Source organism: Schistocerca cancellata, chromosome 8 (assembly GCF_023864275.1).
Source record: "Schistocerca cancellata isolate TAMUIC-IGC-003103 chromosome 8, iqSchCanc2.1, whole genome shotgun sequence".
NCBI lineage: Eukaryota > Metazoa > Arthropoda > Insecta > Orthoptera > Acrididae > Schistocerca > Schistocerca cancellata.
Window position 1 is genome coordinate 483118777 of NC_064633.1, and position 24164 is coordinate 483142940.

The following is a 24164-nucleotide window of genomic DNA, read 5'->3' on the forward strand; positions in this document are numbered from 1 at the left end:
GAAAAACACGCTGTAGTACAAGTACCGATGTAGCACACGTTCATTCACAATGAAGTTGTAAAATCACACTTAACGAGACAACTTACACATGAAATGTTATTCCCTTCTATTTCGCATCACAATCGGAACGATTCGTACATCCGAACACCACACAAGTCACCATAATAGCGCAAAATCCTTCCAAAAGTGAGCGACAAGCCTATGCACACAAGCTTGCAGCAGCAATGTTTTGGTCGGATTGAGATGGCTACCCTCGGCTTCACATAGCTTCAGAGCTGTGATGTCACGGCGTCGCCCTCTATTCTTACCTCCATGCTTTAGACGCCTGTAGTATTCAGTTGGCAGTTTTGGTGTCTATATGGCACAGATATGAAATGGCAAGACACACTTGAGCTTTGTGTTTTGCAAAGTTTAGGTTCAGATAGTTATTCAGTTTCCGCATTCATCTAGATTGTACTTTAATTAATTGATTTTCGAAGGAAAGAGAACTTTGGAATCATTTTAAAAATATCACAAGCACTAATGTTTGCCATTGGAGAACTGCTGTATGTTTACGATGACTAAGTTTTCTTCCTTCAGTTTTTCATGTTTTAAGTAAAATGAAATTTTTCGTAATCCAGATTCTGTTTTACCACTTTATCAAATGCAATACGAGATTCAGAGGCCAATCAAGACCACCTACAATAAATTGTAGGTGGTCTTGGGCCAATCTGTTGCGAACGCGGTAGCAGATCCTCGGAACTCTGTGTTCTTTATCTTCATTGCTCGGTGAGTTGGTATGTCTCTGAATTCTGTAGCCGTAGGGTAGGTCAAAACCAAGTCGAAAGGTAGGTGTTGTCGCAAAGCAATTTGTTAAAGTGTTAAACGTTGTATGAGGTTTGTTATTTCGTCGATAACGTGGAAATTTGTAATCATTTAATTCCATTGCATAATTCGTTGAAATATGGCGGATCCTAGAGTAAAAGTTATTAAAATCAAGACAGGTGTCGTGAAACGTCTGACGAAGGAAAAGGTGGTATATGAACAAGAAGCAGAGAAACAAAAAGAGAGAGTCCAGAAACTGAAAGAAGAAGGTAAAGCATGTTTGTATTTAAACATTTTTTTCAAATGACTCTATTTACAGCTAATGTCAGCTGGGTTGTGCGCAGGATCTTTACGGAATCGAGTCTCACATGATACTTTGACGTATGAGGTAACCTAGTTCTTATCTTAAGAAATATCGGTGTTCGTCCGAATGTATTGTTCTTCTGCCATAAAATATCCAATTTGTTACTAATTGTAACTGCTTTTTTTCGTTATTGGGTTCTAATTTACAGTACTATATAATAGTACGTCGTGTTGGGAAAATTTTGATTTGTGAAGGATAAGTTCATTACTGTAACAAAATGTATAAATAAATCCATTGTCATATATTGCCCAAAATTTGAATTGCGCAGTGCCCTTTAGGCGCTTCATAAAATTTATAGCATTTATTAGGTAACAATAGTGAAATCATTAGCCAATTCACTGAAAAAGAGCGTCATCTAATACGTAGGAATTATTTCTACAGAAATCACTAGAGCACAGTTGCGAAAGTTTTCGAAAGCCAGACCACTTTTTTTAACTGTTTCGTTTGGTGATGACTGAAATAGATAATATGTGAACCTTTTGTATACCGTAAAGTTGCTTATGAGAAAGTGCCAGTGTTTTAAGTGCCCCACATTCGAATGTACACTAACGGCTTCTCATATTCAGCTGAGATATGCGTCGCAGTCTTTCCTCCGATTTAAAAAAAAAAAAAAAAAAAAAAAAAAAAAAAGAAGAAGAAGAAAAGGTCGAGCCTAGATTCTTGATGAGCTGCAGTATTTTTGCACACATTGGTACTTCTTGCTCTTACGCGTGTTCGAAAAATGTGCAGTGTTGTTGCGTTTAACTGTGTCAAATTTTAGCCACGTTCCCAATCCCTCCTCAATGATGCATCATTTCTGTTCATAAATTGGAGCAAGAGAAGGATATACACTCCCCAAGAGAACTAAATGTATTAAATATTGTTCCATACACCAACCTTCATTTTAATGATTGTTTTCTACTACTGTATTGCCCCCTTTTCTTCACAGAAATTCATAATGTATACTTGCTTACAAGATTGTTACAGACTTCCAAGACATATACATAGAAAGAAAGATCCTTTATCATTTAGCTACAATATAGGTCAGCAACTGGAAGCAGTTAATTCCATAAATTATCTGGGAGTAGGCATTAGGAGTGATTTAAAATGGAACGATCGTATAAAGTTGATCGTCGGTAAAGCAGAAGCCAGACTGAGATTCATTGGAAGAATTCTAAGGAAATGCAATCCGAAGACAAAGGAAGTAGGTTACAGTACACTTGTTCGCCCACTGCTTGAATATTGCTCACCAGTGTGGGATCCGTACCAGATAGGGTTGATAGAAGAGATAGAGAAGATCCAATGGAGAGCAGCGCGCTTAGTTACAGGATCATTTAGTAATCACGAAAGCGTTACAGAGATGATAGATAAACTCCAGTGGAAGACTTTGCAGGAGAGACGCTTAGTAGCTCGGTACGGGCTTTTGTTGAAGTTTCGAGAACATACCTTCACCGAGGAGTCAAGCAGTATATTGCTCCCTCCTACGTATATCTCGCGAAGAGACCATGAGGATAAAATCAGAGAGATTAGAGCCCACACAGAGGCATACCGACAATCTTTCTTTCCACGAACAATACGAGACTGGAATAGAAGAGAGAACCGATAGATGTACTGAAAGTACCCTCCACCACACACTGTCAGTTGGCTTGGGGAGTATGGATGTAGATGTAGATATACATTGTGTTGGTAGCAATTGCTGAAAGTTTGATTCAATGTGTTACTTCAAGGCAAACTGTAAATATTTGAAAATTGGCTGCAGTATTTAAACAAATAATGGTATGCTGACAGTTTTTTCCCCTGAATATCCTTTCGGACATGTGGTTTCTGAAAACATGGTGGAATTGTCCAATATATCCTGGAGAGAAATAAAATTACTACCCAAGAGACGTCAACATAAGTATACAAGACAGTATCCAAATTGATCAAAAATTGTGGTATATGAAACAAAATTACAAATTATAAAATAGAGGGCAACTTGTACATTACGTGACACATGAACACTTTCTTACTTCTGCCATAACCAAATTAACTCAGTGTAAAAGTTCATAGCATTTTGTTTATAATATTTAAGCATTTTGTCAAAAGCCAATATTGTCAGCACTGCACAAAATGCTGGTGCTGCACTCTACATTCAAACTGATTTGGAACTACACGTGATGACACTGATACTTAGATCATTATTACTTATTTCTTTTTTTTATTTTATGAGAACCACTTTTCTTCCAACTTTGAGGACTCTTTGCTCCGAGAATAAGTAAGGCCTGTTGCTGTGGTGATATCAACTTCACACAGAATGTGAGAGAAACAAACATCATTATCAGGCCAATAGAAGGATGGGGATGGTCCACGAAGATGCATGAACTGTACTGTAACATCTCCTTCACAATTCACCTTCTCAACAATTCCCAAATACCAAGAAGAGTCATATGCACATGCAACATAGCAGATGGGCTGCTTAGTGCATTCTGGCATTAGTGACGGAAGTGTGTTTGAGAAATCGTGCATGATACTAAAATCCATATCGCAGCTCAGCCTTTTTACTCCAGTGTTGGTTGGTGGTATTTGTACAATGTGATGTATAGATAGTGTTCCAGAAGTTGTTTTTGCACTTGTGAAGTGCTGAGAAAGATAATGTTCTACTTGTACCATTTCATTTTTTGAAACTAAGAGAAATGAAATGCCTTGCAGGTTATTTATTTATTTAGCGATCTGTGGAAATTTTAAGATGTGTGGATGCTGTGTACATTCATATATTTATAGTTTGTTGTTGCATGTAGTTAAACATTGTGACACATAAGTTATTTACAATCATTTTTTGCATCTTATCAGGCTGGCCACAGTGGCCGAGCGGTTCAAGGCGCTTCAGTCCGGAACCACACAGCTGCTACGGTCACAGGTTCAAATCCTGCCTCAGGCATGGATATATGTGATGTCCTTAGGTTGGTTAGGTTTAAGTAGTTCTATGTCTAGGGGACTGATGACCTCAGGTGTTAAGTCCAATAGTGCTTAGAGCCATTTGAGCTCCTTATCACAACGTTGCATATGGTTAAATATTGTGAAACAAAAGTTATTTACAATAATTTTGTACTTAGGAATTCACTTATAGTGTAAAAGCAGTGTTCCTACAAAATCATCATCATCATCATTTAAGACTGATTATGCCTTTCAGTGTTCAGTCTGGAGCATAGCCCCCCTTATACAGTTCCTCCATGATCCCCTATTCAGTGCTAACATTGGTGCCTCTTCTGATGTTAAACCTATTACTTCAAAATCATTCTTAACCAAATCCAAGTACCTTCTCCTCAGTCTGCCCCGACGCCTCCTACCCTCTACTGCTGAATTCATGCGTCTCTTGAGTAACCTTGCTTCCCCCTTTCATGTAACATGACCCAACCATCTAAGCCTGTTCGCCCTGACTGCTACATCTATAGAGTTCATTCCCAGTTTTTCTTTGATTTCCTCATTGTGGACACCCTCCTGCCATTGTTCCCATCTACTAGTACCTGCAATCATCCTAGCTACTTTCATATCCGTAACCTCAACCTTGTTGATAAGGTAACCTGAATCCACCCAGCTTTCACTCCCATACAACAAAGTTGGTCGAAAGATTGAATGGTACTTGGTACTGACTTCCTTCTTGCAGAAGAGAGTATATCATAGCTGAGCGCTCACTGCATTAGCTTTGCTACACCTCGCTTCCAGTTCTTTCACTATGTTGCCATCCTGTGAGAATATGCATCCTAAGTACTTGAAACAGTCCACCTGTTCTAACTTTGTTCCTCCTATTTGGCACTCAATCCGTTTATATTTCTTTCCCACTGACATTACTTTCGTTTTGGAGATGCTAATCTTCATATCATAGTCCTTACATTTCTGATCTAGCTCTGAAATATTACTTTGCAAACTTTCAATCGAATCTGCCATCACAACTAAGTCATCCGCATATGCAAGATTGCTTATTTTATGTTCACATATCTTAATTTCACCCAGCCAGTCTATTGTTTTCAACATATGATCCATAAATAATATGAACAACAGTGGAGACGGGTTGCAGCCTTGTCTTACCCCTGAAACTACTCTGAACCATGAACTCAATTTACCGTCACCTCTAACTGCTGCCCGACTATCCATGTAAAGACCTTTAATTGCTTGCAAAAGTTTGCCTCCAATTCCATAATCTTGTAGAACAGACAATAACTTCCTCCTAGGAACCCAGTCATATGCCTTTTCTAGATCTATAAAGCATAGATACAATTCCCTGTTCCACTCATAACACTTCTCCATTATTTGCCGTAAGCTAAAGATCTGGTCCTGACAACCTCTAAGAGGCCTAAACCCACACTGATTTTCATCCAATTGGTCATCAACTAATACTCGCACTTTCCTTTCAACAATACCTGAGAAGATTTTACCCACAACGCTGATTAAAGAGATACCTCTGTAGTTGTTACAATCTTTTCTGTTTCCATGTTTAAAGATTGGTGTGATTACTGCTTTTGTCCAGTCTGATGGAACCTGTCCCAACTCCCAGGCCATTTCAATTATCCTGTGTAGCCATTTAAGACCTGACATTCCACTGTATTTGATGAGTTCCGACTTAATTTCATCCACCACAGCCGCTTTATTGCACTGCAATCTATTGACCATTTTTTCCACATCCTCAAATGTGATCCTATTTCCATCATCATTCCTATCCCATTCTACCTCGAAATCTGAAACATTACTGATTGCATTTTCACCTACATTGAGCCACTCTTCAAAATATTCCCTCCATCTGCCCAAGGCATCCACAGGATTCACCAGCAGTTTTCCTGACCTGTCCAAAATACTTGTCATTTCCTTCTTACCTCCCTTTCGAAGACTGCTAATTACACTCCAGAATGGTTTTCCAGCAGCTTGACCCATAGTCTCCAACCTGTTTCCAAAGTCTTCCCACGATTTCTTCTTGGATGCTGCAATTATCTGTTTGGCTTTGTTTCTTTCTTCAACATAACTTTCTCTGTCTACCTGGGTTCTGGTATGTACCCATTTTTGATACGCCTTCTTTTTCCTTTTACAGGCTGCCTTGACTGTATCATTCCACCAAGCCGTTTGCTTCATCCTACTTTTACACTCTACTGTTCCAAGACATTCTTTAGCCACTTCTAGTACTGTGTCCCTGTACCTTGTCCATTCCTTTTCCAATGATTGTAATTGACTACATTCAACTAACTGGTACCTTTCTGAGATCGCTGTTATGTACTTGTGCCTGATTTCCTTATCCTGAAGTTTCTCCTCTCTTATCCTCCTACATATGGACCTGACCTCCTGCACTTTCGGCCTCACAATCCCAATTTCACTGCAGATTAAATAATGATCAGTGTCGTCAAAGAATTCCCTGAATACACGTGTGTCCCTCACAGCGTTCCTGAATTCCTGATCTGTTATTATATAGTCAATGACAGATTTGGTTCCCCTGCCTTCCCAAGTATACCAGTGAATGTTCTTATGTTTAAAAAAGGAGTTTGTGATTACTAAGCCCATACTGGCACAGAAATCCAAGAGTTGTTTCCCGTTCCTGTTGGCCTCCATATCCTCTCAAAATTTACCCATAACCTTTTCATACCCTTCTGTTCGATTTCCAATCCTGGCGTTAAAATCACCCATGAGCAGAACACTGTCCTTGTCCTTTACTCTAACAACTACATCACTGGGTGCCTCATAAAAACTATCCATCTCATCTTGATCTGTCCCTTCACAATGCGAATATACTGACACAATCCTAATTTTCTTGCTAGGCACTGTCAGATCCGTCGACATCAGTCGTTCGTTTACATACCTTATTGCAACTATGCTGGGTTCCATTTCTTTCCTGATGTAAAGCCGTACACCCCATTGTGCTATTCCTGCTTTGACTCCTGACAGATAGACCTTGTATTCTCCCACTTCCTCTTCTTTCTCACCCCTTACCCGAATGTCACTAACAGCTAAAACGTACAGCCCCATCTTACTTGCAGCCTCTGCCAGCTCTACCTTCTTCCCAGAGTAGCCCCCATTGATATTAATAGCTCCCCATCTCATTTCCATTTGTTTGCCAAGTCGTGTCTTAGGAGTCCCTGGTTTGTCAGTTAGAAGTGGGACTCCGTCACCTCCAAAGGTCCGAGGCATTTTGCTCTGATCGTTGCCAGCATCATATTTAAAGTACCAGGGAAGCAGGTTGCTAGCCTTACTTACCCCGAGTCACATTGGGTTTTACCCCTAACGGCTGTGGGACTAACCGGTGGATTAGGTAGTCTTTGCAGTATGAGCACAAAGGTGACCACGACTCAGAATATGTCCGAGATGCCCAGCCTTATTCCAAAGTAACTGGTATCCCAACTGTCGGGACCACTTACTTGGCCACTCATACGTTGCCCATGGTTCATGAACTAGGACATGACTACAGGAACCCACACCATGAACCACTCCTATTTAAGATTTTTCCTAAAGCAGTACACGTTGTCTGTTTCTTTCATTTTCTGTGGCAATTTATTATACAGTTTTGCACCTTCATACAGGAAGCCATTTTGAGTCGTATATTTATTATTCCTGTCTAGGCGAAGACAGTGACTTGTTTGTATACTATAGTTATAAACGCTGCCATTTGTGCTATAATTTTCTATATTTTTCTTAATGTACACTATGGTTTGGAATATAAATTCACAGGGAACAGTTAGAATTTCTAAGATTTTGAGAAGTTCTCTGCAGTGGGCCCGCTTTCTTACTGCTCTCTTTTGCATTTTAAATACTGTTTGTAAATTCTGAGCACTGTTTCCCCAAAAATAATACCATAACTGATTATTGAATGAACATAACTAAAGTATACAGTTCTCAAACATTCATTATTGCATCTGGATGCAAGGACTCTTTAAGTGCATAAAATATTGTGGAGACGTTTCTCAAGAGCTTCATATGATGTTCATTCCACTTCATATGGCTGTCAATGTGCAACCCTATGAATTTCATCTATGGAGATGTTATTTAAATTGAAGGGACCCTGTTTTCTGTTCATTCTAAAGCATATTGTATTTTTTTCTTTATGTTAACAGTTACTTTGTTGTCCTGAGACCATTTGTGAACATCCTTCAGCACTTCAGTAGAATTTTCCAGCATTTGTGCTGGTGTCTTACTGGTGATTACTATGTTGCTGTCATCAGCAAACAATATCTTCTCTCCATGGCTCATATGTTGTGGGAAATAATTTATATAGCCTACACCAGAAACAATACTGGGCCCAGTACACTTCCTTGAGGGACCCCTATATTGATATATTTTGGAACAGATATGTTTCTCAATGTACTTCGATCCATTGGAGACGTATAATCTCTACTGACTGTACTGTTTCCTAGATATGAACGAAACCATTTGAGAACCACTCCCCTTACTCCTAGTGTGTCTACCTTATGTGACAGAATTCAAGTACCTGTGAAGCTGTAAGTATTTGATCCTTATAAACTTTTTGCAAACTTGTTTTTGTGACAAGTCTTTTTAACAGTGCCACCAATGCCATCACAGGAAGATTTGCCATGGCTGGTAGAAAAAAAGGGATTGGCAGAAACGACCATTCACAACTACTCCCATACTGCGACTATGACGTCATTACGTAAACATGACAACAAACACAAAAATATTTCAAAAAACCATCAAACACATATTCCTACAAAAATATAATGAAACTAACGGGACAAGCGAGGGAAATTGGGGGTTTTTGGGTTGGCACAAACTAAAAATACACACACGCCACTAAACCAAATGACCAAAACGATAAAATAAAATGACCACACCCTTCCCAAAAACAACTAAAAGCAATATTCACTGGAATTGAACACTTCCCTTGACCTATATAGGTCAACAGAAGCTACCGATGCCAAGCTATAAATCTCAGAACTTTCACCACCACCACACTTTAATACTACCATTACAAAAACACCTAGAAAATCAAAATTGGAATCTTGACACTACCCTTGACCTGTTATCCTCCATCTCCACATATAGCTGTCCCTGGTCCAAGACTCTGGAACTTTAGTAAGCTTTATTTCTTCACTGAACACTTCATCCAAAAGTCCGAATAGTTGGAGAAATTTTATTAGACATAATGCACGGCCCCCAATCATCGCTGACAACCGAAAACTGTTGGCCTTGTCAGTCATATCCATACCTACCAAAGACATAAACAAAGCAATTTACCAAAATTCACACACAATGATCAGAAAAAACTGCAATAACGTCAACATAACAAAACCAAAATCGTTAACTCGCTGAAAAATATTCTGCTGAAAGCACAGTCACTACCGATACCACACATGTGCAAAGCTACCACGCAAATGAACCCCCATACGCCACATAACATGCTACCCATAAACACACCACCAGAGAGAACCACCAACCGCAACAGTACACCACCTATAAACATGCCACACATGCAAACTAAACAAAAAATCACCTAACCCACAACACATGAACACACCACCAGAGAGCACCACCGATCACATCAAAACATCTACAAACACGCCACTCTCACAAACTAAGTTCCACGCCATCGTGACGTCACACACCACAACAGCCTTACGTCACAGGTCAAAGTAGACAGGTGGAATCGGATGCTTCCGTTGACCCAGGCCAGCTGCACTTTGTTGAAATTATGTTCATGGTAGCAGATATTTCTGAAATTCTTACAATTTTTATATTGTCCAGCACAACCATCAGTGAAATTTCAACATATGCATGATGAATTTCTGGAAATCCATACTTTAAAAAAAATTCAGTACTGGTTTCTGAGTCTGTTACGCCAAGGCAACATCTTGTTCTAGATCATCAGAAACAATACAAATACTTTTTGCATGCAGCTATTTGTCCTTTTCGTAATATATATGGACAATGTGAAGAGTGCAGCTGCCATTGTTCCAATGCTTCCACTGTACTTCATCTTGAACAACAAAATTGAGATTTTCACTGAAATCCGTAAAAATTAACACTGATTCTGTATAAAGTGTTTCATTCTTCATTTTTAGACGATCAGATTGTGATTGAGAAGTAAGTGTGGAGGAAGTTTTTTCAATTTTCTTAATGTGTCACAGAATTCTGATAGAGAAGTGATTTGAACAGTTAGTCATTCTGTCAGTTGATACCCATTGACTGTACTGACTCACCTCGTCAGGATCATAGTCTTCTATTTCATTTTCTAGGTAGAATTGAAGCAATGAACTGGTGGGACATTTTTCACACAGACTAAGCATATAGGCTTGGTTATTTATATCACGTGTTATTGTGTTGATTAGATCTTTGTATGTTTCTTTAATAGACACAGAATGAATTTAGAAACAATTTAACATTTTGGTGGTACATGCATACACATACGGTATGTGTTCCTAATGTTCCTGCAAGTATACCATGTTTTGGTTGAAGAGAAGCAACTTTTGAGAATCCTACTTTGTCTTCAGGATACTTTTTTTTTTTTTTTTTTTTTTTTTTTTAAATATAGAGAGAATACAGTTTGGTTAAATTACTTAACACAAGATGCTTTTATTCATAGCTATTTTCGCTGGGGGCTCACTTTGTCTTTTTTTCCTGGGCATAATTCTTGTATTTTTGTCATCCAAATAAAAACTCTTTACATTTTGCACCCTATCATCTTTCCTCTTTTTCTGCTCAGCCATTGATAAAATACTCTTCTCCATTAAAAGAGCTCTTTCCTGTCGTACCAAATATTCAAAAACGTGAAATTTGGAACTGACTTTCTGTCAAGACCAAGTTAGCAGCACAAGAGTAAGTGTTGAAATTTTTCATGATTATTTACATATTCAGTTTTCTGTTTGATTTTGTCAGTGGGATCATCATGATAATTTCCCTTTTCTTCCAGTTCTGTTAAATCACTGTTGGGGATAGTGCTTGCATCAGCAGCCAGCTCAACTTGATATGTATGTGAAATTTTTAGTTTTCAGAGCCCCAGCTGCTGATTACAATTTTTGCTTGGCTACTGCATATGGACCATGCCGAACAACTGAATGCAGCTAGTATTGAGCACAGATTTTTCAGATGTCTGCACCTTCACATTACTGTCATTTATATGGTCTAGTGATGAGTCGTCACTTGCTTGTTTTTCATTAATAAGTTTGATACAGATTGGGCAAATTTTCTCCCCAGGAACAACACTAAAACCTCTCATTTCGAAGCTCTTTGCCTTTTCCAAACTAATTTCACGCAATCCAGATGAAACGGATCGTTTGACACTTGAAGGGATCACAGCAAATTTTCTTATATAATCACAGTATGAATGACTGTTGCTTTGCCATAATAAAAGTTCGTGTTCTTCACTGGTCAGTTCATTCTGACAAGCCAGGGCATTATCACATATATCTTGCAGATATTGTCCAAGAGAACACTGCCTGCTTATACTTTCCATACTGCTTCAGTCGTAAAACCAATATTTGTCACAAATAACTCTAAAGATGGTTAGTGTAACCTAAAAAGTAATTAAATAATGAAAAATCATTCTATCCCATTGTTTCATTACAAAGGTATTTCACATTATTATTGTAATATTAGGGGATTTACTTTTGTTTTGGAATGAATAGTTAAAAACTACAACAGTTGAATTTTCAACCAATGATTGACTCTGGGTACAACTCAGTACAAGAGCTCAGAACTGCATGCTCAGTGAACATGACTCAAACCAAAGGAACTGGGTGTTGTAGTACATATAGTGGCAGTAAAACAGAGTTCTCATAAATGATTTGTTCCTAGGGAAACAGAGTGTAGCCAACTTCAGCAATTTAGTGGTGACATGGTAGTCATGAATTATCAACTTCAATATTTCTTTTACAATAACATTGTTTTTCACACTTCCCATTATTTCTACAAACACGATTATTTTTGAGCGACATAATGGAATATTTATAATAATATTGTAAATTTTTCGAAGGTATCTATGAAGGGCGATACCTTAAAAATTATAATGTCCATGCATGGATTTTGTTTAAAAGAAATTATTAACAATTTTTTCTGAGTTTTAGATGGATATTCACTACAAGAAGCATGACTATAAAAATATAAACCTTCCTCTTTAACTAAAAAAAAATTCAAGCTTCCATTGCAAAAACTATTGGTACAATTGCATTTTTAAATTATAAAGGAGCTCGTCTATGAAAGCCTGTATTCCTGAATCTATACAACTTCATTTTATCATAAGTGAAAAAGTAATTGACCTGCAACATTCACATTTTGGAAGTGTGAATATATCTAGGTAAACTTCCACTTCCTAAAATTTGAAGGATTTGCTTGAAGGTGGGTGTTATTTCCTGAAATTTCTGGATGATTTGACATGGAATGACCCCAACCATATCCGTTCCATATGACAACTGCCAAAAGTTTCTCATTTTGAATTCATCTTTTAACACATCTGGTGTGGTTGCTAAAGAAGAACTATCACTCCAATGTGTGCACTGGGGCTTGAAGTGAGGGCCTAGAATTTCATTAATGTTAGCAATGTACATATGTTCGCAGTGACTCCATTCAGATGGAACTTCAAAAGTAAAAGTTTGGATGCATCTTTTTCATCTGTAAACATGTTGAGATACAATCTTTCAGACAGATTGATCTGGAACATAGCCTGAAGCTGTATTACATAATGCAAAAATCTTTGACAAGTGAGGATGATCTAGCTTATATTCTTCTATGATGCAGAAAATGAGTTTAATTAGTAATAATACATAATAGGCAGCAGTTGTTTAAAGATACTGTTAGTGCGACTCGCTGTTTGTTTGATTAATTAAGCTGTAGGTGTCACTTCGCAATCAGTCATGTTCGCAGGTTTCTTTCCGCTTTAGCTTCTAAGCTTTACAGTGTTTGTATGCCTTATTTGGGCTTCTAGTCCATATCTAAGAGTGTCTAATTCTCACAGTTATAATACCATTAAAATGAGGAAGAATTAAGAACACCATCTCAGGTTTCATTATCATTACTCTAAAATGCAGTTTACATAGTCTTAAGGCATCGTCTTCAAATGCTAAATTGTGTCAGTTGATGGCACAGCTTCAGTGTATGACAAAGGTATTGGTGCAACACTTCACATGTTGCCAGTTGACATGATGCAGAATTTGAAGAAGCTGCCATTGGGCAGTGAAACATTACTGAAGTGTGCTGACATTATTGTAACGTGAGCTAGGTCTCCAAACTGTCTATTGCCGTTGTCCTGCAGATCACACCGCATTTGAGCCACTGGAATGGGTCTAGGCTATTTGACTGGAACAATTGTAATTATTGGGTCTTCCTTTGGGTTCTCCTTGTGTTTCTTTATGTAACTACTAAAAAAGCAGGACATTATTGAATACATCTGATTTTCTAAGTAAGATCTGTTCCTCTGCTGTTCTCCAGGTGTTATTTATAAACTAGCACTAAGCTGAGAGATCATAATTGCTCAATTTCTAACTGTACAGTAGATGAAACACTATGGAAATGACAATAGAATTTCAAGCTATTGTGAACCCTCTCATTTTTTGGACTTACATAATAATTTATTTTTCTTTTATTGGATTATTCCATAAGTGTAACTGGTAAAATGCTATTCAGATTTAATACAATTTTGTACTTTATTGACCAGTCTTCTAAAACAGTGAGTGAAATTGGATTGTAAGTAATGCAACGGACACCCGAAGAAGGTATCTCGGTTTGACAGTTTTTATTATGTTTTGTTGTGGAAATCTCTCTTATGTTTGATACTTAGTGTGTGTGTGTGTATCATTACAGTAGCATCTATTGACTCATTGCTCTGAGGGAATTTAATTTTCTTTCACCACACTCAATTCAACTTTATTTTGCTTGTGTTTATCATCTCAGAATGAAGGAATCTGTATACAAGTCTATAACCCTTTTCCCTATTACATTCTGAAATTTCATTAGTATAAGTGTGTGTGTGTGTGTGTGTGTGTGTGTGTGTGTGTGTGTGTGTCCAAAATCTGTTTGATTTAATGTGTACTTACTTTGGCATAAATTATTTCTTTACAGAAAAAGATGAACATATTATAAGGAAACAAGAAGAAGTATTACAGGAGTCTATGATGATGGTTCCAGATTGCCAGCGACGCTTATGGAAGGCTTATGAGGAACTCAAGGGAATAATTGACAATGAATCAGACATGGCTGAAAATGAAGATTATATGGCAGCTGTGAAGGCTTTGGAAGATGCGAAACCTCAGCTGCCAACAATAATGGCAAACATGTCTTAAAACTTTATTGAACTAATTGTATTCTAAAAGACAGTTTTAATGACATTCCGTGCTTCATATTACAAGTGACAGCACTAATAATTTGCATTTAACATAAGTTTAATATTTTGTGTACTTTGAAGGACTTAAAGGAAAAGGTATAGGTATCAAGACTGATAGTGCAAAAAATGGCAAACAACCTAGCATCTCAGTCACGGTGCATTACAGATAGTGACAAATTTGCATTGTGGCATCCTCCCCCACATGGAGTAACTCCTCCAGCCTCAGTGCCATCCTGCTTCAATGTACCACCTCCCCCTTTTTCACAGCCTCCTCCAACGTCCATACACAGACTACCACCACCACCACCACCACCTCCTCCTCCCCCTCCCCCACCTGCCCTTCCTCCTCCTCCTCTTCAATTCTGCACATATCCCCCTTTCGTTGCTCCTGCACAGCAAATTTTCAACTTGCCAAATAATGGAAACAACACTGCTCACATCCACACAGTCCAGGATAATCAGCAGAGTTTGTGTTTCCAAGTTCAAACTTCATCTTGGATTTCTTCTCAGGATAATTTAGGTGTGCAGTTTGATGATGAAAGTCAAGATGAAAAGTGGGTGAGACAGTTCCTGTTTCAGAGAAGACAGCCTCTTCAGCAAAGACCAGCTCAAAGAAAACTGAAGGTCAGTAAAAAAATAAGAATGCCTACTTAAATTTCGTCTTCTGATAACTTTTGTACTTAAAACGGCAGAAGATTTTGATATTGACAGCCGTTCTCCAGTAGTACAGAGATTGTAGTGGAAGTTGCTCTCATATGTTACCTATATCACTTTAAGTTTCTTTTGAGTGGACTGAACCTAGCAATAGTAGATGTCGACTTTGACCTGAGATATTATGTTGTGGTGTATGACCTCGTATGTGCATTGATAAAATACTAAAAAAAAAATAAAGTTTCCTCTAGGCTGCTTTTTTTAAAAATACTTTGTAGTGATGGATTGATCTGTAGCTGAGACGAAGTTCTATGTAAATATGGGAGAAGATAGGTTGTGAGTTGTTAAACAATTTAATATCATGAGAATAACTATAGTTAATGTTATCAAACTTGGCATAAAACCATGGAAAAGGTAGATTGTTCATCACCACACAGAGAGGTGCTGAGTCGCAGACAGTCACAGTGAAAATGACAGCTAAAATAATTAAGCTTTTGGACAAAACCCTTCTTCCAAAATTGAAAGAAAAAAAAAAAAACACACACACATACATATGGCCGCTGTCTCAGGGTGCAGGGTCCCGACTGCATTTGATGTGAACAGCAATGTGCTGGTGTGTGTGTGGGGGGGGGGGGGGAGGGGGAGTTAAGGTGGCAATGTGGGGAGGGGAGGGATAGCAAGGTGAGGGGAGATGGGAGGATGTGCTACAGGGGAAGCAAAGAAGTAGGGAAGGAATAGTAGGTGCATTGGTCAAACAGGAGCAGTGTGTGTAGTGCTGGAGTGGGAGCAGGAAAGGGGATTGGCAGGTGGAGGGCAGGGACTAGTGAAGGAGAGACCAGGTGAGATTACAGGAACAAAGGACAAGTGAAGCACACCATACTGAGCAGCTTGTTCAGCAACTGGGTAGTCCAGCTGTCTCTTGACCACAGTTGGGCAGTAGCCATTCACTTGGACAGATTGTCATGCCCACATACAAACTGACACTATTATTGCAACTTAGTTTGTGGATCACATGACTTCTTTCACAGGTAGATATGTCCTTGATGGGTCAGAGATGCCTGTGGACAGGACTGGAGTAGGTTGTAGGGGGAGGACATAATGGGACAGGTCATGCATCTAGGTCTGTTGCAAGGATATGATGCAAGGGTTTGGGAGCAGTAGTGGATTAGGGATTGACAAGTATATTGTGTAGGTTTGATGGGTGGTGGAATACCACTGTGGGAGGGATGGGGAATATATTCCTCATTTCAGGATATAGCAAGAGTTAGTCAAAACCCGAGAGGAGAATGTGATTCAGTTGCCCCAGTCTTGGGTGTACTGAGTCATGAGGGGTATTCCTTTGTGGCTTAACAATGGATATGTGGGAGGTGGTAGGCGAACTGGATAGATAAGGCGTGGGAGATAATGCTTCTGGGTCAGGCTCGGAGGTTAATTTTGGTCAGTGAAGGCCTTAGTGAGACCCTTACCATATTTGGAGAGGGTCTGCTTGTCACTACAGATGTGTTGGCCATGGGTGGCTAGGATGTAAGACTTCTTTGTATGTAATGGGTGGCATGTGTCAGTTTTATGTGGACAGATGTACTGATGTAGCCATCCATGAGGTGAAGCGAATCGGGAAGAAGGTGTTGAGATTTTTGAGGAATGTGGATATGGTGTTTTCACACGTAGTCCAGGTCACAAAATGTCACCATTAAATTAGAACCAGGTGAGAGGTGTGGGATTCTGTTTTGTTATTCATGTAATTGTGCACTTGGAATTTGATGAGTGGTCTGTCAGTTATTCTGATTACATTGAGTTAGTGCAGACAGGTGATACCAACAAATTCAGTATATTGGTTTTTACATTGCAGAGACACAGAATAAAACTTCTTTCCTGCCTTGCCCTCCATTGCTACTCTATCACACAGTGGTGAATGCAAGAACTCCCTTTGAAGTCCAACGGACATGTTAGCTCATGCTTGCCAACTGTTTACACTGAAATATTGCTCTGTTCTGCGTGACCCCTCCCGCCTCAGCTTTGAGTCCTCCCTCGGGCATGGGTGTGTGTTGTTCTTAGCATAAGTTAGTTTAAGTTGTGCGTAAGTCTTGGGACTGATGACCTCAGCATTTTGGTCCCTTAGGAATTTGCACACAGTTTGAACTGCTAGATTCCTGATGCTCATTAGTAAGTGTTTGCTCAATTGTAAATGTAGGTTCAGAGATATCCACATCAAGAGACATACTCTGCAAGCCATTGTGAAAAATATGGTGAAGACTTCAAGTGAGCTATCCAGAGTCAGGGTGTTTCCATTTTCAGAAATGGACAGGGGTTGGGGCAGGAGTTAAAGGACTAACCTTTCCGTTAAAGGGCAGTTGGTAAGCTAATAATGTTGGAAAGCAGCATAGTTTTGAATCGTTCTTTATGTCAAGTTGCACCAACTGTAAATAGCCAGTGAGATTTAGTCTCCTCCACCCTCCTCCTCCCCCCTCTTCCCCCCCTCCTCCCCCCTCTTCCCCCCCTCCTCCCCCCTCTTCCCCCCCTCCTCCCCCTCTTCCCCCCTCCTCCCCCCTCCTCCCCCCTCCTCCCCCCTCCTCCCCCCTCCTCCCCCCTCTTCCCCCCCTCTTCCCCCCCTCTTCCCCCCTCTTCCCCCCTCTTCCCCCCCCATCTCCCCCCCATCTCCCCCCCCATCTCCCCCCCATCTCCCCCCCCATCTCCCCCCCCATCTCCCCCCCATCTTCCCCCCCATCTTCCCCCCCCATCTTCCCCCCCATCTTCCCCCCCATCTTCCCCCCCCATCTTCCCCCCCATCTTCCCCCCCCCATCTTCCCCCCCATCTTCCCCCCCATCTTCCCCCCCATCTTCCCCCCCCATCTTCCCCCCCATCTTCCCCCCCCCATCTTCCCCCCCATCTTCCCCCCCCCCATCTTCCCCCCCCATCTTCCCCCCCCATCTTCCCCCCCCATCTTCCCCCCCCCCATCTTCCCCCCCCATCTTCCCCCCCATCTTCCCCCCCATCTTCCCCCCCCATCTTCCCCCCCATCTTCCCCCCCATCTTCCCCCCCCCATCTTCCCCCCCCATCTTCCCCCCCCATCTTCCCCCCCCCCATCTTCCCCCCCCCATCTTCCCCCCCCCCATCTTCCCCCCCCATCTTCCCCCCCATCTCCCCCCCATCTCCCCCCCCATCTCCCCCCCATCTCCCCCCCCATCTCCCCCCCCATCTCCCCCCCATCTTCCCCCCCATCTTCCCCCCCATCTTCCCCCCCCATCTTCCCCCCCATCTTCCCCCCCCATCTTCCCCCCCATCTTCCCCCCCCATCTTCCCCCCCATCTTCCCCCCCCATCTTCCCCCCCATCTTCCCCCCCCATCTTCCCCCCCATCTTCCCCCCCCATCTTCCCCCCATCTTCCCCCCCATCTTCCCCCCCCCATCTTCCCCCCCATCTTCCCCCCCCCATCTTCCCCCCCCCATCTTCCCCCCCCCATCTTCCCCCCCCCATCTTCCCCCCCCATCTTCCCCCCCCCATATTCCCCCCCCATCTTCCCCCCCCCATATTCCCCCCCATCTTCCCCCCCATCTTCCCCCCCATCTTCCCCCCCCCATCTTCCCCCCCATCTTCCCCCCCCATCTTCCCCCCCCCATCTTCCCCCCCCATCTTCCCCCCCCCCCATCTTCCCCCCCCATCTTCCCCCCCCATCTTCCCCCCTATCTTCCCCCCCTATCTTCCCCCCCATCTTCCCCCCCCTCTTCCCCCCCTCTTCCCCCCCTCCCCCCCTCTTCCCCCCCTCCCCCCCTCTTCCCCCCTCCCCCCTCTTCCCCCCCTCTTCCCCCCCTCCCCCCTCTTCCCCCCCTCTTCCCCCCCTCTTCCCCCCCCCCCTCTTCCCTCTCTCCCCCCTCTCCTCCCCCCACCCTCTCCCAACAAAAGTGTGGACCAACTGCTAATGAAGTAGTGCTCTTCGAAAAATGAAATGCTTAGTTTTGCCTCATTTTTTAAATGTTGTGCAATATCAAAAGTTAATTAATGGAAAGGGTTCTGAAAGTACTATGAATTAGTATTCAATACAATAGGGTTACAAACAAAGACAACGTGGTCCATGCATTGACAGATCTTACTTTTGTTTACATAATTGCCTCCATTACAATTTGGATTGCAAGCAGATTTGTTAATAAATCGGAACATTCAGTTGCCTGTTACCTTGCTTTAAAAGCAATAGACATAGCACAGTGTCGGTGAAATCCATGTATAAATATGACACAGACTTTGGAATAAATAATATTAGTTGATATGTTGACAGAAACTGTGACATTTTATAGAATGCTAGGATAGTATGTAGAATTCGAAAAATTATTAGGCAGGGTATGAAATGTATAACGTTTTGCCTAGGCATTTAGTAGAATGTCCATTATGTTTAAGGCAAAGTATGTAAAAAATATAATTTAAATGTTTTGATAGTTCAGAGATTCATAGACATATTGGTTGTAACAGTTTCAGTCCAGTTCGGTTGAAGTTCAGATGTCAGTTTGTCATTAACTAAAATAGAAGCTGGCGATTGCTATAAGGAAATACTAAGGGATATGAATACAGCTAAGACAGTACAAAAGAAGCAACCTTTTTGTTATTGCTTAATATGGAAGTACAGTGTAATGAACATCCAGCAAACATAAAAACTCTTCCTATCACTAGTGTAATCAAATTTTACATACCACATGGTGAGTTTTAACACACCTTGAGACCATTTCTCTTATTGGCCATTGTGGAATATAACACCTCGTAATACAGAGCGTTTCATACAAATCTGTGAATCCTTCCAGTAGAAATAAGAGCTGTAGAAAAGGTACAGTAGTAAAACCACTTACTTCTCTTGAAGTCAGTTCATGATGCCAGGTTGATCTAATGAGATTTTCAAATTCATCCCAATACTGAATTCAGTTCATTCTAGTACATAAATATCACCTGACTAGTTTTGTTGTTAGTAAAGCTCTTAAAACAGATGGCAAAGGAAGTAGCATACCACTTCTACTCTTCATGGAGCTCCATAAATCCTCCCGACAGACAATGTGAGGGAGTTTGCCAACAAAATTGTTTCAAATGTACGTAAGAGTACTGGTCCCAATTGAAAATTGTACATACGAAACCTCGTCATAGCCAAAATTAAGGAATTGTTGAAAGAGCAAACCAGGATGTGGCGTATATGTTAACATGTATGCACAGTGAACAAAATAATCATTGGTCTCCATACGAGGCTCTGGCTGCAAAATAAAGGTTTGACTTAACACATCAACCCTGCTACAAGAGATTTTAAATGAAGAATTGGAGGAGATTGCTGATATATTAGTAAAGCTGGCAAATATGAAGATGTCTGTGAAAATCTGGCAGAAGCCCACCTTAAGTTCGTTACAGCTGTGACTTACCAGGGACATACCAGGGGGTCGACCCAGAAGGCATCTATAAGCGGGCCTGTGAACTGTATGGATGTCCAATCTTTGAAATGGTGTGTGTCATGAGTGAAGGTACATCACTTTCTTTCCCATTCTTTTAATGCAGCATTTCAGACTATTTCTCTCTATAGTTCCTTGATGTAAAGCGAATTTCATATTGTTTTGGTTGTTATCATGTCCCTTCCAATCGTATCCATAACCTCTCATAGATAATAGTTTTTTGTTGTATTTTACTCAAGTCTTTCTTTGTCCAGGTCCAACATTTTGATCCATCCGTCAAAACTGGTAAATGATGTGATGTGTTTATTGAAGATTAACTAAGAGTTTGGTCCTCAATGAAATTTGAATTACATGAACTGATTTTGTATCAGTATAGGCTAGAAGTAAGTTCTTCATGGAGCACTGTCCTTGTGGAATCCAAATGCAAGTTTGTGTTTTACCTCCATAAAAGTGACAGTTGGTCCCTATATTGTGGGCAAATTGTTTAACTACCGAGAAAAGAATTTGAACTTTGTGTTTGGAAAACATATTGAGAAACTGCTGATAATTGTACTGCTATTTATTGACAGTTCAGTGATGAATGAACATGCTTGATTATGCAATCATATTTCCCACTTCTGGTCAGGTGCTTAAGACAGCAGAAGCAGCTTTTAAAAGAGCTGTGAAAGATAAAAAGAAATTGTGAGGTGCTTTGGGTGGATAACAACTACTGTAGTAGAGAAATGACAACTTGGGATTAAGGAACGCGGACATGCCTACCAATTTTAATTTCTCGCACGTGAGTCATCAACAAATAGTCGAAATACCTCCAGAACCATTGTGAGTGAATAGAGCTGCACTTTCTTGATTGTGTGTGGAAAACAACACCAAACTAGTCATACTGAAAACAAACACTCAAGGGATGGCAGTAACATCACTGTAAACATTGCATTTTCTGAAAATGAAATTACACAATTTGAGATTTTATTGGTGTCGTAAAGATAAGAATTTATGTGCATAGACTAAAGCAGCAAATGAAAATTTGTACTGAGGCTGGGAATCGAACCTGAGTCTCCTGCTTACTAAGCAGGTGCATTTGCCACCAAGCATGAGCAGCAGTGGCAATTTGGATCGAGGAGGGAGGTGTGCCAGGGTAATATGTGCAGTTGTATGAACTGCTGTGCCAAAGTGGCCTAGTAGCTGACGCACTTGCTTAGTATGCACGAGAGCCAGGGTTGAATCCTTGCCTTAGTACAAATTTTCACTTGTCACTTCAGTCTGTATACATAAAATTGCAGTTTCTGCTTATTTGGCTTGATAAAGGCAGAGCATCTGCTTAAATTAGGCAGTAGAAGAAATCTTAATTCATACGATACTAACAAAAGCTGTGTAAAACACCTCCGATTGAATAAAGTTTGTGTCATGCTTCTCTTTGAATTAACCTGTGTGATATCTTGTTTTTATTTACATTACTATCAGCAGTATGTAGCTCACCTTACAACTGCCGCTTTTAATGAAAGCAATGAAAATCGTCATTTGCATTTGTAATTCATCTGCAACATCAAGAGAAATTATTCAGTTTGCGACATTGCAGTTTATTTCCTGAGACATTTGTGAAATTTTCAGATGAACTTGACTGACGTTTGTGAGTCGTCAGTATCCACTGAAAGCTCTGCACTCAGTAAAAATGAGTGAATGTTACAGCTCCCATCATAGCACAAACCAGTAAAATTGATGTCAGTTCAGCAGCATGTCAGTTATAGTTACTTCTTAAAAAAAATTCTCATGTACACTCAAGACTGGGTGTACTCTGAATAGAGTTTTGTACTTAAAAAAAAACAAGAGTTGATCGCAGAGCATCCAAATTATTGTCAAGTTACTAGGCAGTAATTTTCTCTCCCTCTCCCTCCCTCCCTCCCTCCCTCCCTCCCCATTACATACTAGAACTGTTTTTCATAACTGACTTCATCCAATTTATTCAAGTGATCTTTTTGCCTTGTACACGGTATGATAGGTGCCACCTAGAAACGATTCGTTGTAAATAGATTGCCCTTTCAGAAATACGTCGAAGCTCCTTGTCATTTTGTGTGTGCTGTTGTGTAACAACGCAAGAATAGTTTTTCCTCTTGGTTTTCTTGAGGAATATTCTAAAAGAAAAAGTTCCCCCCCCCCCCCCCCAAGGCTGCGGACTACACCGCCCTTCCCACGGGCCGCGGACTATACCGCCCCCCCCCCCCCCCTCCCCCTGCGCTACACCATCCTCCCGGCCAGTCCGCCGCCTCATGCCTGCCCACTCCCTGCACTTCCATAGGTAAGCTTGAACAACTATGTGGAGTGACATTCTCTGTGAATTTTTCGTGTGGAAAATGCGAAGAAATTATTTCGTGTGTGTTCAGTGGCAGATTTAAAAATTTTGTGGCCTTAGGCACATCATATTATATGCCCCCCCCCCCCCTCCAAAAAACGAAAAAACATGTTTTAAATAATAACTATTACCCAATCACTTTACAATAGCTGTTTTGGGTGGGAGCGCTGTGAACTGTTTCTGTACTCTGTGTTCTGAAGCACGCGTCAGCGGTCTAGTCGCTCTCAATCAAAATGTAATATATTACCTGAACTGTACTTTGTGTATGGCAGTGGATAAAACAAACTTAAAACTGCATTGTGTTAACACTTTCTGCTGTCGAAAGACAACTGAAATGATCACAAGGAAAATAACTTTCCTTTTATGGCCTAAAAATTCAGCAGTGTGTGTGTGTGTAGGCGACAACAGATTTTTGTTATACATTCACTTTTAATATGTTCTTATACACAAAACCGTTGAAAAGGAAGATAAATAAGTTGTGTTACGATCTAAAAATTGAAACGAATGTGTCATACACTAGAAATTAATACATACTTTTACAATGATACATTCAAAATTAAACTGTCATTATACGCTCTAATAACTTAAATGTGTAGCAAATAAAAAACACATTCAGTATTAATATGTAAATCTATACCAAAGCATAAGAAATGAAAATGAAATAGAGATTTCAGTGCATGAACTAATTACTAAATACACACGGACAAACACAGAACTGGATTTGCTATTACCTAATTTTAGAGACTAGTGTGGAAAAATCAAATTTGTTTTATAATCTAATAGTTAACATGTAAAGCATTAGGGTCTTTGTAGCTAAATGCTGCATAATAATTGTACACAATACCTTTAATCCATGTAAGGCTTGAACAGTTTTGTACTGCAGCAACTGCTCTCACTGTAGCTGTTTCTAACGGTATTACAGTATTAGCAAAGCTTTTACGTGTATGTCAACAGAATTGAACTATGTTACTGATTAACATTTTTTCATCAGGTCTTACTCTCCAATAATGTATATTTCTGTGATAACTATACATTTCAGCAGATGACAAGAATATGCATCAGTTGTAATATACTTGAGTATCAGTATGACTTGACTGTACAGCACTGAGCGGCCTGGGTAATTCGGGTATTGTTTAGTATTGTCGGGCGCCTTCGGTCACGTCTGCACATAAATGAGGTTTAGTTCTGCCATCGGCAATTGTAAAATAAACAGGTAATACGTAGTTTGTAAATCCAATAAATGTGCTTGAAGTCATAATAAAAAACACATTATAATCTTAAATTTTTAAAATTTATATGAATAAATAAACAAACTCACCAGTTA

At 40.3% G+C, this 24164-nt stretch overlaps 2 protein-coding genes across 2 annotated transcripts in view; both read left to right on the forward strand.

Annotated features, from left to right (window-relative positions):
• The first annotated feature begins 780 nt into the window (after positions 1–780).
• LOC126094699 (tubulin-specific chaperone A) lies at positions 781–14388 on the forward strand. The gene is made up of 2 exons (XM_049909227.1): positions 781–1073; positions 14168–14388. Exons 1-2 carry the CDS (start codon positions 944–946, stop codon positions 14386–14388), a joined length of 351 nt encoding a protein of 116 aa, XP_049765184.1. The 5' UTR covers positions 781–943.
• Positions 14389–14549: 161 nt separating this feature from the next.
• The window catches only part of LOC126094698 (programmed cell death protein 7-like), a 37697-nt gene continuing 28082 nt past the window's right edge, over positions 14550–24164 (forward strand). The window contains exon 1 of the mRNA XM_049909226.1: positions 14550–15053. Coding sequence (XP_049765183.1) covers positions 14556–15053 — 498 coding nt within the window. The 5' untranslated portion in view covers positions 14550–14555. The remainder of the gene's footprint in view (positions 15054–24164) is intronic.